This window comes from Anthonomus grandis, chromosome 18 (genome assembly GCF_022605725.1).
Source record: "Anthonomus grandis grandis chromosome 18, icAntGran1.3, whole genome shotgun sequence".
NCBI lineage: Eukaryota > Metazoa > Arthropoda > Insecta > Coleoptera > Curculionidae > Anthonomus > Anthonomus grandis.
Window position 1 is genome coordinate 11223274 of NC_065563.1, and position 15351 is coordinate 11238624.

General features: G+C 33.7%; 1 protein-coding gene across 6 annotated transcripts in view; it reads left to right on the forward strand.

Annotated features, from left to right (window-relative positions):
- The window catches only part of LOC126746918 (intraflagellar transport protein 56), a 219655-nt gene that overhangs the window by 465 nt on the left and 203839 nt on the right, over window positions 1–15351 (forward strand). For all 6 annotated transcript variants that reach the window (XR_007664026.1, XR_007664028.1, XR_007664027.1 and 3 more), the window contains exons 2-10: window positions 20–163; window positions 221–389; window positions 449–680; window positions 731–860; window positions 916–1062; window positions 13949–14128; window positions 14188–14356; window positions 14420–14603; window positions 14655–14823. Coding sequence is in view for 3 of the 6 variants with exons in the window: in XM_050455339.1 (XP_050311296.1) it covers window positions 20–163; window positions 221–389; window positions 449–680; window positions 731–860; window positions 916–1062; window positions 13949–14128; window positions 14188–14356; window positions 14420–14603; window positions 14655–14823 (1524 nt within the window). In the remaining 3 variants the exon portion in view is untranslated. The remainder of the gene's footprint in view (window positions 1–19; window positions 164–220; window positions 390–448; window positions 681–730; window positions 861–915; window positions 1063–13948; window positions 14129–14187; window positions 14357–14419; window positions 14604–14654; window positions 14824–15351) is intronic.

A 15351-nucleotide genomic window follows, 5' to 3' on the forward strand; every position in this document is an offset into this window, starting at 1 on the left:
CAAAAAAACAATCCAACAGATCTTAAGCCGTTCAAAACCAGCGATTTCGGGCCACCCGGATGGTCCCAAAAACCCCAAGAAACCTCAAACTGCCAAAGAGGAGGCCCAATTCGAGGAGTTTCTCGTAAAACGCGATTACACCGGCGCCATCACCCTATTAGAGGTAAATTTCACTTTAACTATAAATATCACCACGTAAGTACCCAAAAAAACATTCCAGTTTAAAAAATATCCGGAACATAACCACAATGCAAACTTATGGATGGCCTACTGTTACTTCCACCGAGGAGATTATAAGAAATCTTTGGAAATCTACGAGAGCCTTTATAAGAAAAAGGTGGAAGTTAAGAATTTGGCCGTTAACATTGCTTGCTGTTTATTTTATTTAGGTAAGATGGTTTGTTTATAAAAAAAATATAGTTCTTAGGTATCTTTTATGTATTAAAAGGGATGTACGAAGAATCCCAAGAAATCCTAATGAATGCTGCCCCAAATGACTTAAAAACCCGTCTAAACTTCCACATATCCCACAAGTTAAAGGATGAATCTTCTTTAATGGAATACCATCAAAATCTACAGGATGTTTTGGAAGATCAGCTCAGTTTGGCCGCCATACATTATTTAAGAGCCCATTATCAGGAGGCAATTGATATTTATAAAAGGCTTTTGCTGCAAAACAGGTACTAGCAGTTGTCACTTTTTAGTTAACAAAATAAACGGTCTTTTATAGAGATAATATTGCCCTAAACGTTTATGTCGCCTTATGCTACTATAAACTGGATTATTATGACGTCTCGCAAGAAGTCCTAGGGCTCTATTTGACCAGGTACCCTGACTCAGTCATAGCTACAAACCTAAAGGTATTAAGGCACATCTATTAAATTCATTTATTTATATTTATTTGATTATTTTAAGGCATGCAACACATTTAGGTTATATAATGGGACGGCAGCTGAAAATGAGCTTAGATCCATAGTAGATCAGACGGCTAATGTGGGTTTTGGTTATGATCTGGTTAGGCATAACCTGGTTGTGTTTCGAGATGGAGAAGATGCCATGCAAGTAAGTTATATGTATTTTTTTATCCATGTTTTTGGAAATCATGCCCAAAAGGGACACAATCGGGTAACTTGGGTCATAACTTCACTTGGAGTACTCAGATCTGCATGATTTTTGCTTTAAAAGGTACCTTGGAGTGTTCTCCAGCTTTCATTCAAAAAATCACGAAAATCCATGCATCAAAAGTATTTTTATTAAAGTTTTCGGAAATCAGGTTCAAGAGAAAAGATACTTCCGGGTAACTCGGGTCATAACTCCACTTCTAGTAATCAGATCGGCCTGATTTTTACTTTGAAAGTTTTTTTCGAATGTTCTTTAGCTTTTATTGAAAAAAACACAAAAATCCATGTATTAGAAGTTTTTTTATCCAAGTTTTTGGAAATCATGCCCAAAAGGGACACAATCGGGTAACTTGGCTCATAACTCCACTTGGAGTACTCAGATCTGCATGGTTTTTGCTTTAAAAGGTACCTCGGAGTGTTCTCCAGCTTTCATTCAATAAATCAGGAAAATCCATGCATCAAAAGTATTTTTATTAAAGTTTTCGGTAATCAGGTTCAAGAGGAAAGAAACTTCCAGGTAACTTGGGTCATATATAATTCCACTCCTAGTTTTCCTTTTCTGTCCTTTGACTTTTAAAGTAGTTTCTTACTTTAAAAGTCAAAGGACAGAAAGAATGAATGAGGCTTATCATTTTTATTCAAGTTTTTGGAAATCATGTCGAATAGGAACAACAGTTCTAGGTAACTCGGGTCATAACTCCACTTCTAATAATCAGATCGGCCTGATTTTTATTTTGAAAGCTTTTTTGGAATGTTCTTAAGCTTTTACTGAAAAAATCACAACAATCGATGCATTAGAAGCTTTTTTATCCATGTTTATGGAAATCATGCCTAAAAGGGACAGAATGGGGTAACTTGGGCCATAACTCCACTTTGAGTACTCAGATCTGCATGATTTTTGCTTTAAAAGGTACCTCGGAGTGTTCTCCAGCTTTCATTCAAAAAATCGTGAAAATCCATGCATCAAAAGTATTTTTATTAAAGTTTTTGGAAATCAGGTTCAAGAGAAAAGAGACTTCCAGGTAACTTGGGTTATAACTCCACTCCTAGTTCTCCTTTTTTGTTCTTTGACTTTTAAAGTAATTTCTTGTTTATTTCAATATTACAAAAGCCTAGAAAGCAACTTCTGCATTCATCAAAAGCCGGGAATACAATCCCTTTGTGTTTCTGGACCATATAAAGCCACTCGGAATAATGTTGCTATTTGAATCCATAGTCTTGGCATTTGTAATCAAATTCCCCTTGAAGCAATCTTCCAATGGTTTTTAGCAGTAACTACTTGTTTTATGCCAGGCATTGAAATTTTTACTCGTGTTTTTCAGCCATTTGGATAATTTTCCCGGCATTTGAACTCCATATTTCAGTGGTGTAGTCGTAAATATTCCATCGTATTTTGACACGTTTCTTTCCTTATGATGTTATTATTAAATTCTTCTGGGTTGTTGTTGAGACACTTCCTATATGTCTTTGGACTATTGAAGTAATTTCTTATTTATTCCAGGGCCATGTTTCCTTTTATTCCAGTATTAAAAATGGCTTCAAATACCTAAGTAGTTACTCCAGAGGCTTGAAACAAATAAAATATTACTTCAAAATCCTGGAATACAATCATTTAGTGCATATCAAGCCAGATTGGCATGGTTTTTGTGTTAAAGGCAACCTTGGAATGTTCTTGAGCTTTCATTATAAAAATCATCAACATCCTTGTATGAGGAGCATTTTTATCCAAGTTTTTGGAAACAGGGTCTAAGGGGGACAGTTTTAGGTAACGCGTTATAACTCTATTTCTACTCAAATTAAAACTAAGTTTTAATCTTCTCCCGAAGATGCTAACATCAGTAGCGAAACACGCGTGTCGAGAGTACAAATAAAGAGTTTTGGTTAGTGGTAAAAATGTCTCGTAATTTGAGCGTCACACCAAAGGTTCCAATCATAGGACTATCTATTTCTACTATTCAGGTTGGCTTGAGCCTTAGAGTGTTCTTCGGTTTTCATTGAAAAATCACAGAAATCCATCGAGAAACTATCTGATTCTACGTCATTCCGGAATGACGCAAGTCGTACACCGCACGACATTTCGAAGCTTGAGCGGGAGTCTTCCGGAACAGCGGAGTATATAAGGAGCCGCATCGCCGATAGTGTCAGTTCAAGTTCGAAATATTAGCGCGAGATTTAATATCACGAGTAGTCGCGTGTGATCGTGTTTTCGTAGTAAAGTGTGTAAATAACTCTCCCCTAGTCTTTTTCGGATAATTTTAATTTGTTTTGGATTTAATTTATATTTTAAGTCCCAAAGAAGGGACTTAATATATTTTTAAAACGTGTTAAGTCCACTTATCGTTAATGCATAATTAATTCAAAAAAAAAAACTACAAATATTTATTTAAATATTCAAATAATTGTAATTAAGAAAAGTTGGGTTACATACAAAAATTTTATAGTTTTAGAAATATTTAGATTTTTATTCACTTTCTTCGTTTTTGCCATATTCTAAATTCTTATAATTATGGAATCTTTTTGGTACCCATTTTAAAAGTTTTTGCAAATGGTTGTACTTTTTGACTGAAAGTGGTTTAGGCCCTGCCCTAATGGGGGCAATCGATATGGGCATGCAATTAGTTCGTCTGGTCCTTCTGTTAAAGTCAACTTCCATAAACTCTTTTCCAAAGTCTGCTTTATAGTATAAAATCCCAGGGTTATCTTTTCTAGCTTGCATATGAACCGCATGCGATATTAAAAAGTCTTTTCCCAAGTTATCCTTTTTCTGCTGAATATATGGTGCCGTCGAGCTATTAAAAAGTTGCTTAAACTCCTTAAAGTCAGAGGTTTCCATGTTGACAACAATAAAGGGCTTCTTTGTTCCACACAGCCGAATTACCTGCTGCCAATCCCAAGGAGTCATAATCTGAAATTGCGGAAGTTTTTTTCTTTCACGCTCGATCACAGAATGAACATCAGCCTCCAAATGAGTGTGTCCTCTCGCTAGAAACTTATGATTAATGGTATTTATGTTTGGTTTAATCTGAAGGATGTAAAAATATGACATAACCATTAAAATGTTTCTGTATTGGCTGGGACAGTTATCGGATCAAATTCTTATCTCTTTTATCTCATCTGAAACATGTGTCTCTACCCATTTTATTAAGCATGAAGCTACTTCATTTCCTCCGCGACCAGCTACGCTCTCATCCCACATCATGCAAAAACTTTTTTCATCTGTCACATCTTGTATTGTTAAGTTAAATGTCCACAGCTTAAGAGAATAAAAGCTTTGGGAGTTATGTAGATCTGGTGTTGGTAGACATTTCTGGAGATCAATCTTCAGATTTAAGCTTATATCTATAGTTGGTATCTGCAATATGCTTGTCATAGTCAGTTTGCGCGCTTTGCCGTAATTCAAGAGATTCCGCTTCACGGATATTAAGCTGAAGCTCATCGTATAGGTCACATCAGGTGTCGTTGTTAGGACTCTTAAAAAGGAGTAGTTATATTCATAGTTAAATATCTCTGAATATAACCACTCCTTTCAAATGTTTTCGGCTCCAAGACCATTCTCTTGAGATTCTTCTAAATAAAGATTATACATCCTACTTATGTTCAAATGATTGCCGAGATATTTCTTTTTTGGTTTTTCCCGGGAATAGTGTGACTCGTAAGCTGGAAATTTCGATATATGGGCTCGAACAGCGTTTCGAACCTCCTCTGAGATTTTGTTGACAGGTACGTGTTTTCCTCTTTTATCAGGTGTTACAGTGCCTCCATCCTTTTTCTTTTTAATTGCAGTATCCACTGTTTGCTGAAAGATGCTCAGTGTATTTAAAAAAAAAACTTTTTGCAAACCTTTTCTTTTACTTCGCCTGTTTCAAAACGATAGTTATTAGTAAAATTTCTTTTTGCCCGTCTTTGACCAGTTACCTCCCTACGTCTTTTTATTGGTATTTGAGAAACGTTGGATGCTATGTATTGCCTTCTTACATTTATTGTTTTTTATGGGAATTCTCCAGAAATTCTCCAGAAATTCTTATGAATAATTTGGCGACGCTCCTTAGAAATTTTATTTTTACATAAGAGTTTGCAAGTATCACCACACGGTTCCTTAAGAGATTTCGATTTCATAATACGATTCCCACTTGATGACGTTTTGCATTCTAATCCTAAATACCGATTCCTTTTTGTTACATTTTTTTTCCAAATTTTTGGATCTCGTCTTCTTTTTCGGGTTAGTATTTTAGCTTGTATTTCGCATTGATCTTTTCTTGGGAATATTTGCATGAAAAATTAAAATATTTTTAAAAGGGTTTTAGGCAAAGAAAATTCACTTTTTACTGAAAGATTTAATAGGAAAACGATTTTTGTACCTCAAGAACTTCCTGAGTTAGAGTCAATTTTGTCCACCAGGGTCCAAGACTCAATCAATTTGACGTTTTCGAAACTCGTATTGACACATTAAAATTTTTAGTTATTAGTGGACATTTTTGGGCATAACTCAGGAACTACTTGGAATATTTTCATAATTCTTTTACACCAATATAGTGTGCTTCCTGAGGATGGATTTGAGGGTAAAAACGTTTTTCTGGGTTAAAAATTTTAGGACTTAGGGGGGTTTTGGTTGATTCATCAATTTTTTTAGCAAATTTTCACTTTCTTCGGTTATATTTTTATGAATAATCAAAATAATTTAAAAAGGATTTTAGGCAAAGAAAATGCACTTCTTACTGAAAAATTTAATAGAAAAACGATTTTTGTACCTCCAGAACTTCCTGAGTTAGAGCCAATTTTGTTCACCAGGGTCCAAGACCCATTCAATTTGGTGTTTTCGAAACTCGTATTGTCACATTAAAATTTTTAGTTATTAGTGGACATTTTTGGGCATAACTCAGGAACTACTTGGAATATTTTCATAATTCTTTTACACCAATATAGTGGGCTTCCTGAGGATGGATTTGAGGGTAAAAACGTTTTTCTGGGTTGAAAATCTTAGGACTTAGAGGGGTTTTGGTTGATTCATCAATTTTTTCAGCAAATTTTCACTTTCTTCGGTTATATTTTAATGAATAATCAAAATAATTTAAAAAAGATTTTAGGCAAAGAAAATGCACTTGTTACTGAAAAATTTAATAGAAAAACGATTTTTGTACCTCCAGAACTTCCTGAGTTAGAGCCAATTTTGTCCACCAGGGTCCAAGACCCATTCAATTTGGTGTTTTCGAAACTCGTATTGTCACATTAAAATTTTTAGTCATTAGTGGACATTTTTGGGCATAACTCAGGAACTACTAGGAATATTTTCATAATTCTTTTACACCAATATAGTGTGCTTCCTGAGGATGGATTTGAGGGTAAAAACATTTTTCTGGGTTAAAAATTTTAGGATTTAGGGGGTTTTTGGTTGATTCATCAATTTTTTTAGCAAATTTTCACTTTCTTCGGTTATATTTTTATGAATAATCAAAATAATTTAAAAAGGATTTTAGGCAAAGAAAATGCACTTCTTACTGAAAAATTTAATAGAAAAACGATTTTTGTACCTCCAGAACTTCCTGAGTTAGAGCCAATTTTGTCCACCAGGGTCCAAGACCCAGTCAATTTGATGTTTTCGAAACACGTATTGTCACATTAAAATTTTTAGTCATTAGTGGACATTTTGGGCATAACTCAGGAACTACTTGGAATATTTTCATAATTCTTTTACATCAACATAGTGGGCTTCCTGAGGATGGATTTGAGGGTAAAAACGTTTTTCTGGGTTAAAAATCTTAGGACTTAGGGGGGTTTTGGTTGATTCATCAATTTTTTCAGCAAATTTTCACTTTCTTCGGTTATATTTTAATGAATAATCAAAATAATTTAAAAAAGATTTTAGGCAAAGAAAATGCACTTGTTACTGAAAAATTTAATAGAAAAACGATTTTTGTACCTCCAGAACTTCCTGAGTTAGAGCCAATTTTGTCCACCAGGGTCCAAGACCCATTCAATTTGGTGTTTTCGAAACTCGTATTGTCACATTAAAATTTTTAGTCATTAGTGGACATTTTTAGTCATAACTCAGGAACTACTTGGAATATTTTCATAATTCTTTTACATCAACATAGTGGGCTTCCTGAGGATGGATTAGAGGGTAAAAACGTTGTTCTGTGTTAAAAATTTCGGGAGTTAAGGAGGTTTTAATTGATGCAATAATTTTTCTAATAAATTTTCAATTTTCTTGGGAATATTTTCATGAAAAATGAAAATATTTTTGAAGGGGTTTTAGGGAAAGAAAATGCACTTCTTACTGAAAAATTTAATAGAAAAACGATTTTTGTACCTCCAGAACTTCCTGAGTTAGAGCCAATTTTGTCCACCAAGGTCCAAGACCCATTCAAATTGACGTGTTCGAAACTCGTATTGTCACATTAAAATTCTTAGTCATTAGCTGGCATTTTTGGGCATAACTCAAGAACTGCTTGGAATATTTTCATAATTCTTTTACACCAATATAGTGGGCTTCCTGAGGATGGATTTAAGGATAAAAACGTTTTTCTGGGTTAAAAATTTTAGGACTTAGGGAGGTTTTGGTTGATTCATCAATTTTTTTAGCAAATTTTCACTTTCTTCGGTTATATTTTTATGAATAATCAAAATAATTTAAAAAGGATTTTAGGCAAAGAAAATGCACTTCTTACTGAAAAATTTAATAGAAAAACGATTTTTGTACCTCCAGAACTTCCTGAGTTAGAGCCAATTTTGTCCACCAGGGTCCAAGACCCAGTCAATTTGACGTTTTCGAAACACGTATTGTCACATTAAAATTTTTAGTCATTAGTGGACATTTTTGGGCATAACTCAGGAACTACTTGGAATATTTTCATAATTCTTTTACACCAATATAGTGTGCTTCCTGAGGATGGATTAGAGGGTAAAAACGTTTTTCTGGGTTAAAAATTTTAGGACTTAGGGGGGTTTTGGTTGATTCATCAATTTTTTTAGCAAATTTTCACTTTCTTCGGTTATATTTTTATGAATAATCAAAATAATTTAAAAAGGATTTTAGGCAAAGAAAATGCACTTCTTACTGAAAAATTTAATAGAAAAACGATTTTTGTACCTCCAGAACTTCCTGAGTTAGAGCCAATTTTGTCCACCAGGGTCCAAGACCCAGTCAATTTGATGTTTTCGAAACACGTATTGTCACATTAAAATTTTTAGTCATTAGTGGACATTTTGGGCATAACTCAGGAACTACTTGGAATATTTTCATAATTCTTTTACATCAACATAGTGGGCTTCCTGAGGATGGATTTGAGGGTAAAAACGTTTTTCTGGGTTAAAAATCTTAGGACTTAGGGGGGTTTTGGTTGATTCATCAATTTTTTCAGCAAATTTTCACTTTCTTCGGTTATATTTTAATGAATAATCAAAATAATTTAAAAAAGATTTTAGGCAAAGAAAATGCACTTGTTACTGAAAAATTTAATAGAAAAACGATTTTTGTACCTCCAGAACTTCCTGAGTTAGAGCCAATTTTGTCCACCAGGGTCCAAGACCCATTCAATTTGGTGTTTTCGAAACTCGTATTGTCACATTAAAATTTTTAGTCATTAGTGGACATTTTTGGGCATAACTCAGGAACTACTTGGAATATTTTCATAATTCTTTTACACCAATATAGTGTGCTTCCTGAGGATGGATTAGAGGGTAAAAACGTTTTTCTGGGTTAAAAATTTTAGGACTTAGGGGGGTTTTGGTTGATTCATCAATTTTTTTAGCAAATTTTCACTTTCTTCGGTTATATTTTTATGAATAATCAAAATAATTTAAAAAGGATTTTAGGCAAAGAAAATGCACTTCTTACTGAAAAATTTAATAAAAAAACGATTTTTGTACCTCCAGAACTTCCTGAGTTAGAGCCAATTTTGTCCACCAGGGTCCAAGACCCAGTCAATTTGACGTTTTCGAAACACGTATTGTCACATTAAAATTTTTAGTCATTAGTGGTCATTTTGGGCATAACTCAGGAACTACTTGGAATATTTTCATAATTCTTTTACATCAACATAGTGGGCTTCCTGAGGATGGATTTGAGGGTAAAAACGTTTTTCTGGGTTAAAAATCTTAGGACTTAGAGGGGTTTTGGTTGATTCATCAATTTTTTCAGCAAATTTTCACTTTCTTCGGTTATATTTTAATGAATAATCAAAATAATTTAAAAAAGATTTTAGGCAAAGAAAATGCACTTGTTACTGAAAAATTTAATAGAAAAACGATTTTTGTACCTCCAGAACTTCCTGAGTTAGAGCCAATTTTGTCCACCAGGGTCCAAGACCCATTCAATTTGGTGTTTTCGAAACTCGTATTGTCACATTAAAATTTTTAGTCATTAGTGGACATTTTTAGTCATAACTCAGGAACTACTTGGAATATTTTCATAATTCTTTTACATCAACATAGTGGGCTTCCTGAGGATGGATTAGAGGGTAAAAACGTTGTTCTGTGTTAAAAATTTCGGGAGTTAAGGAGGTTTTAATTGATGCAATAATTTTTCTAATAAATTTTCAATTTTCTTGGGAATATTTTCATGAAAAATGAAAATATTTTTGAAGGGGTTTTAGGGAAAGAAAATGCACTTCTTACTGAAAAATTTAATAGAAAAACGATTTTTGTACCTCCAGAACTTCCTGAGTTAGAGCCAATTTTGTCCACCAAGGTCCAAGACCCATTCAAATTGACGTGTTCGAAACTCGTATTGTCACATTAAAATTCTTAGTCATTAGCTGGCATTTTTGGGCATAACTCAAGAACTGCTTGGAATATTTTCATAATTCTTTTACACCAATATAGTGGGCTTCCTGAGGATGGATTTAAGGATAAAAACGTTTTTCTGGGTTAAAAATTTTAGGACTTAGGGAGGTTTTGGTTGATTCATCAATTTTTTTAGCAAATTTTCACTTTCTTCGGTTATATTTTTATGAATAATCAAAATAATTTAAAAAGGATTTTAGGCAAAGAAAATGCACTTCTTACTGAAAAATTTAATAGAAAAACGATTTTTGTACCTCCAGAACTTCCTGAGTTAGAGCCAATTTTGTCCACCAGGGTCCAAGACCCATTCAATTTGGTGTTTTCGAAACTCGTATTGTCACATTAAAATTTTTAGTCATTAGTGGACATTTTTGGGCATAACTCAGGAACTACTAGGAATATTTTCATAATTCTTTTACACCAATATAGTGTGCTTCCTGAGGATGGATTTGAGGGTAAAAACATTTTTCTGGGTTAAAAATTTTAGGATTTAGGGGGTTTTTGGTTGATTCATCAATTTTTTTAGCAAATTTTCACTTTCTTCGGTTATATTTTTATGAATAATCAAAATAATTTAAAAAGGATTTTAGGCAAATAAAATGCACTTCTTACTGAAAACTTTAATAGAAAAACGATTTTTATACCTCCAGAACTTCCTGAGTTAGAGCCAATTTTGTCCACCAGGGTCCAAGACCCATTCAATTTGGTGTTTTCGAAACTCGTATTGTCACATTAAAATTTTTAGTCATTAGTGGACATTTTTGGGCATAACTCAGGAACTACTTGGAATATTTTCATAATTCTTTTACATCAACATAGTGGGCTTCCTGAGGATGGATTAGAGGGTAAAAACGTTGTTCTGTGTTAAAAATTTCGGGAGTTAAGGAGGTTTTAATTGATGCAATAATTTTTCTAATAAATTTTCAATTTTCTTGGGAATATTTTCATGAAAAATGAAAATATTTTTGAAGGGGTTTTAGGGAAAGAAAATGCACTTCTTACTGAAAACTTTAATAGAAAAACGATTTTTATACCTCCAGAACTTCCTGAGTTAGAGCCAATTTTGTCCACCAGGGTCCAAGACCCAGTCAATTTGACGTTTTCGAAACATGTATTGTCACATTAAAATTTTTAGTCATTAGTGGACATTTTTAGTCATAACTCAGGAACTACTTGGAATATTTTCATAATTCTTTTACACCAATATAGTGGGCTTTCTGAGGATGGATTAGAGGGTAAAAACGTTTTTCTGGGTTAAAAATTTTAGGACTTAGGGGGGTTTTGGTTGATTCATCAATTTTTTTAGCAAATTTTCACTTTCTTCGGTTATATTTTTATGAATAATCAAAATAATTTAAAAAGGATTTTAGGCAAAGAAAATGCACTTCTTACTGAAAAATTTAATAAAAAAACGATTTTTGTACCTCCAGAACTTCCTGAGTTAGAGCCAATTTTGTCCACCAGGGTCCAAGACCCATTCAATTTGGTGTTTTCGAAACTCGTATTGTCACATTAAAATTTTTAGTCATTAGTGGACATTTTTAGTCATAACTCAGGAACTACTTGGAATATTTTCATAATTCTTTTACATCAACATAGTGGGCTTCCTGAGGATGGATTAGAGGGTAAAAACGTTGTTCTGTGTTAAAAATTTCGGGAGTTAAGGAGGTTTTAATTGATGCAATAATTTTTCTAATAAATTTTCAATTTTCTTGGGAATATTTTCATGAAAAATGAAAATATTTTTGAAGGGGTTTTAGGGAAAGAAAATGCACTTCTTACTGAAAAATTTAATAGAAAAACGATTTTTGTACCTCCAGAACTTCCTGAGTTAGAGCCAATTTTGTCCACCAAGGTCCAAGACCCATTCAAATTGACGTTTTCGAAACTCGTATTGTCACATTAAAATTCTTAGTCATTAGCTGGCATTTTTGGGCATAACTCAAGAACTGCTTGGAATATTTTCATAATTCTTTTACACCAATATAGTGGGCTTCCTGAGGATGGATTTAAGGATAAAAACGTTTTTCTGGGTTAAAAATTTTAGGACTTAGGGAGGTTTTGGTTGATTCATCAATTTTTATAACAAATTGTCACTTTTCTTGGGAATATTTGCATGAAAAATTAAAATATTTTTAAAAGAGTTTTAGGCAAAGAAAATTCACTTTTTGCTGAAAAATTTAATAGGAAAACGATTTTTGTACTTCAAGAACTTCCTGAGTTAGAGTCAATTTTGTTCACCAGGGTCCAAGACTCAATCAATTTGACGTTTTCGAAACTCGTATTGTCACAATAAAATGTTAAGTCATTAGCTGGCATTTTTGGGCATAACTCAGGAACTACTTGGAATATTTTCATAATTCTTTTACACCAATATAGTGTTATTTCGCATTGATCTAGTTCAGCATTAGATGCACCTTCGTCTTTATCTTGCTCAGCTTCATCATCAGATTGATCTTCTAATTCTGATGATGAATAATTAGGATCCGCCACATCACCATCACTGTGAAAATCTAATAATTCTCGGTCTGGAGTTCTATGCGATTGATGCTCCTCATCTTCTGCCGTTACATGTTTTTTTAATCTCCCTTCTGAATTATTCGAATCTGCGCTTAAACTAAATGCTGATTGCGATGGAAGTACACATCCTATTTGGGAATCCCCGTTTTCACCAGTCACCAGTCGTGACTGGTGACTGGTGTTTTCTGAAAAACAAAATTCATCTTTTTTACCTTCGACAAATTCTGGAAAAATAATATTTCCTTTAAAATTCCTTTAAAATACCTAAAATACCTATCACTTTTTTTTTAATTTAACACAAATATGTTAAGTCCTAATTATTATGCTATTTAATGCTATAGGGGTAAACTATGTTAAATCCATTCTATGACTTAATTAATGCAAAAAAACAACTATTAATAAGGACAATACGTTATTTACTTTGTTAAAATAATAGGTGCCTTCTATAGTAACAAGTATTTTTTACGTACCTGATTTTCTTATTCTGTTTGGACCTTGGTGATTTTCATCCTTTCCAGGTAGAAGACCACGGGGTCGTTGAAGTTGACGGTGTCGATGACATTACTACCTTCCTCAAAAAATACACCCTTAAAACAATTTTAATCAAACAATAATTTTTAGCACTCCCGAAAAAAATTTTTATTTACGGACTTAATACATTAGACTAAATACGAAATCCCAAGCCAAATAAGGTTAATGCGACTTAACATTGTTTGGGTTTGAGCGCTATGAGGACTTAACATTTTTTAAAATTGGCTATTTACTATTAATTTTTAAGATATGTTAAATCTAAAAATATCAAAAGATACGGGGCATAATGTTATGTGATTTAACATATTAAGGTTGATTTTTGTTAATTTCGACTTAACATAGTCTGGCTCTGGGGTACAGATATAGAAATCAAAATATTAGGACTGCCCAACGAATGACGTTAAAAAGATTTGACAGTAGTTGAAGCCCACAAAACAAATTGTGCAACTCACAGCCTCCTTGACAAGCTACAATTGTTATTGTTGTCACTTGATACCGAGAATGTTGTTTAATAAGTATTTATTGTAGGAAAATTATAAAAAAGGTGTCATTTACTAAAATTGGCTCTGTAAAAAAAAATAATGAATTTAAGACGATTTATACATTTTCGGAAAGGGGATTTAACAGGCTTTCATGTGAAATTAAAAAGTACAGGGTGTTACGTTTAAAATTTTTGAGAAATCGGCCTTTGAAAATCATTAATTTTTTTCACCCTATTTCAGGTAAATTTTGAAACTTGGCAACACTGTCAAAAAAAAACTTTAAAAATATTGATGAAGTTTTGTGAAAACCGCACATTGTTGTCATTTTCCGTTCTCGACTTATAAGCAGTTAAAATGTGTCAGATTATAGATGGAAACCCTGTATTAAAACCCTATAGCTTAATATTTTCCATTTTTGCAAACGATAGAAAATCATTTAAATAAATTAAATCAAAACACTGCTTTCGTATTACGTACGCAATATGTAATTTAATGTAGGATATTTAATTCCAGGTATTTCCTGCCCTAGTGGACATAGTTCCAGAAGCTCGCCTTAACTTAGTGATCCACCATTTGCGCAACGACGACATAAAAGAAGCGTACGAGCTCCTGAAGGATATTCAGCCGGCTGTGCCCCAGGAGTACATATTAAAAGGAGTCGTGAATGCAGCTTTGGGGCAAGAGATTAATTCCGTAAATAAACTCTTAATTATTAACTTGGGGTTGATAAAAAAAAGTTGGTTTCCTTTTAGGCCGAACATATAAAAACCGCCGAGGAATGTTTCCATTTGGTGGGCAGTTCTTCGAGCGAGTGCGACACTATTCATGGAAGACAGTGTATGGCCGCCGCATTTTTTTTAGCCAATCAGTTCGAAGAGGTTTTGGTTTATTTGACCAGTATTAAAAGTTATTTGCATTCAGGTACAGTGAAATCCCTCATTTTTCAAAAAATCTCTCTTGTACTACAGTTGTTCCCTCTTTAAGACGACATATTCAACTTTAACTTTGCCCAAGCGAAAACCGCTTGCCGCCAGTACAAAGAAGCGGAAGAAACATTCCAGCTGATTCAGGACGTGAAAATTAAAAGTGACTACTGTTACATCTCCAACTTGTCCCGCTGCTACGTTATGAATAAGAAACCGCAAGAGGCCTGGGATCTTTATTTGAGGTGAATAAGGCCCTCTTATTAAATAATTATAATATTTAGGGTTTTCTCTAGGATGGACAATTCCCCGGATAGTTTCAACCTTTTAATCCAGATCGCCAACGACTGTTATAGGATGGGGGAGTTTTTGTATGCGGCCAAAGCGTTCGACACCCTGGACCGTCTCGATCCGAATCCGGAATTTTGGGAGGGAAAACGAGGGGCTTGCGTGGGAGTATTCCAGGTAGATTTTTCTCTATTGGTATATTGAGCGAGTGAAGATTTTTGATATTAGCGGCCATATTTGAGCATTACTGAGGAACCACGTGGAATATTTCCTTAATGAGGGTAAAAACGTGAAACTTTCCTATCAACTGTTTACTTTTCTTGGGCATTTTTTCATGGAATAATTAAAATATTCTTAGAGGGATCCTAGACCAAGAAACTGAATTTCTTTCCCATTAATTGTATACATGAACGATTCTCGTATCTCAAAAACTTCCTTAGTCAGAGGTACTTTTGTCTACCAGGGTCTAAGGCCTCCAAATTTGAAGTCTTTGAAAGTCACATTGCGACATTTTCGAGTATAATTCTGTACCCATTTGAAATATTTCCATAATTCGTTTACATAAATGTAATGAACGTCCTGAGGATGGATTTGAGGGTAAAAACGTGGCTCTACTTTAAGGATTTGCATAGTTAGGCCAGTTTTGGTTGGGGATATTTTTTTGCAAACTTTCTTAACAAATTTTCAATTTTCTTAAGCGTTTGT